The sequence below is a fragment of the Nansenia antarctica genome (genome assembly GCF_963989245.1).
Source record: "Nansenia antarctica genome assembly, chromosome: 2".
Classification (NCBI taxonomy): Eukaryota; Metazoa; Chordata; class Actinopteri; order Argentiniformes; family Microstomatidae; genus Nansenia; species Nansenia antarctica.
In genome coordinates, this window is record NC_137675.1 from 9793559 (window position 1) to 9796058 (window position 2500).

At 48.6% G+C, this 2500-nt stretch overlaps 1 protein-coding gene across 1 annotated transcript in view; it reads right to left on the reverse strand.

Annotated features, from left to right (window-relative positions):
* LOC308149772 (receptor-type tyrosine-protein phosphatase N2-like) overlaps positions 1 to 2500 on the reverse strand; it is a gene marked incomplete at both ends in the record, with an annotated part of 180364 nt that overhangs the window by 4595 nt on the left and 173269 nt on the right. The window contains one exon of the mRNA XM_080522662.1: positions 112 to 176. Coding sequence (XP_080378788.1) covers positions 112 to 176 — 65 coding nt within the window. The remainder of the gene's footprint in view (positions 1 to 111; positions 177 to 2500) is intronic.

Genomic DNA, 2500 nt, shown 5'->3' on the forward strand with positions numbered 1-2500 from the left:
AAGACCCTCGGCGGGAAAGAAATGAAGGCTCTGATGTTGCCATGGTGACGTCTCGGAGCCGCCGGAAAAGAGAGGGATGAAAGAAAGGAAGAAGAACGGAGGCACCTCTACCTTTAGCCATCTTGTTGAGGACCATGTCTATCAGGACGTAGGTGCCACTCCTCCCTGCTCCATCACTGCAGAGAGAGAGAGAGAGAGAGAGAGAGAGAGAGAGAGAGAGAGAGAGAGAGAGAGAGAGAGAGAGAGAGAGAGACAGAGAGAGAGAGAGAGTGGAAGCAAGGGAGGAGGAGGAAGATGGAGAGAGAGAGTGAGACAGTGAGGGGGGGAGAAAGAGAGAGATGGAGGGAGTGAGGGAAGGAGAGAGAAAGGGAAGGAGAGAGAGAGAGAGATGGAGGGAGTGAGGCAAGGAGGGAGAAAGGGAAGGAAGAGAGAGAGAGAGAGAGAGAGAGAGAGAGAGAGAGAGGGGGGGTGTCATTATGAAGACTAACAACCACTCACCCACACATACATACTTGACCACCACGGTCAACAACATTATTCTTAGATCTCGAAGAAACTAGTAGTTTATTTGAACACTGCTATTATCGTTTGTGTGTTGATCTAATTTCCGTTCTCGTAACAGGTGGCAAAAAAAGAGACAGATTTAATTTTCCCTGAACATGAGGCGACTAATGCTATTTCAAGGAGCTAAACCACATCAAAGGATGATCATTGCGGTATAAAAGGGTATTTTTTTGGGGGGGGGGAAGGGGGGATATTATTTAATAATAGGGAACATAAATCCTCTCCAAAAGTGGCATAGCTGCAATAGCGTACGCAGGTCACTGCAGTACAAGCCTGAAGATTGAACGTGAAAAGCATAACAAGCACACAGGAGACAGAAATCCAGTGTTTATTTTGACTGTTGGATAGAAATGCTCGATGCTATTTCACCATCAACATCCTTTTTCTTCGTCATGCGCTTTCATTTGGAGATCGACAACCTCGACTGGTGCTAGCTCGATGAAAAGAACCGACGGGCCCCTCACATATACACACCACATGCATACACACACACACACACACCACGAACGGACCAGCCAACCACCCACCCACCCACCCCACCCACCCAGCTCCCCCACATTCACACACACACACACAACACACACACACACACCACTCACCCCCCCCCCCACCCACCTACCTACCCACACACACATACATACAACACTCAACCCTCCACCCCCCCCCCCTCCCCCCGACCTACCCACACATACACCCCCCCCCCCTAACCACCCACCCACCCACACACAAGGGCAGTGATAATGGAAGTTGGAACACAATCAACGCTACATAGCGCCTCCACCACAGAGAAGCTGCCCTCCGCTCTGATCTCAGACCTGCTGTTGCGGTTTGAACACCTACAGGCGGTGCAGATCGCGACAGAGATCGTCTGATCTGAGACCTGCCGCTGTACCTACACCTACACCTAGTGCAGATAGAGTCATTATAATATAAGAGATCTGGGGGTCGTTATACTGTAAGACTGATCAAAGACGAAGCACCGACAGAGAGAGAGACATGGATGGAGAGAACATCTGAAGATGTCTACCCTTTCTGGTCTGGCACCTCGGCACTAAAGAGAGAGGGAGGGAGGGAGGGAGTGGGGAGAGGGGAGAGAGAAAGAGAGAGCATGTCGCTGCACATTGCCTCTGTGTAACGGCTGTTCAAACGCTGTTGATGGTGTTACTGTGTAGGATAAAACATCTATTGACCGCATTCTATTGACCACACTCTCTTGACCGCGCACCATTGACCGAGAAGAGGTCTCTTGACCGAAACGTCAATATCAACCGCGGCTGTTCTTAAGTAAAGTAAGCTGTGTTGTTGTTGCGCAGAGAGTTTTTATTTTTCCCATCTGTGAGTCTGTGAGTGCTCTGACGAAGGCGTTTTTTTTCCCCTCAGAAACCCTCAAACAGCATGAAAAGGACTTTTCAACCTAATCACAGACGTCGTCCCGACTCCCACCGTCTCTCTCTGCATTTCATACATTGTAATGAACGAGACGTATAATCAGAGCTGTTTATTTCTAAGTTCTTCTGAACTGTAGGAGCAGTTAGCCTATAAAACTACAGAGGAGGAGGCTGCGTGATTATATAGAGGAGGAGGCTACTGTGATGATGATTATAGGCTGTCGCTTCAGTACACAACGACTCGGAGAGGCAGCGACTCCATTTCGCATATTAATTGAACACCCAGTTCAGACCGGGAGGAAAAAAGGGTGAGAACTTGCTCTCTGCTCAAGGTGAGGTTCTTTTAAAACACCCACAGAGGTAGAGGGAGGGGAGGCAGCAGGGGTGAGGCTCAATTCCATTTGAATTCTGGAAGTGAACTGAAGTTAAGATTTCAAGTTGAAATGTTCCTCGTTGAAAAAAGCGATTGGAATTTCACTGCTTCCTTTCCAGAACTAAAATGGAATACGCTAGTGAAGTGGAACGTCACTGGAGAGACACGGAAAACA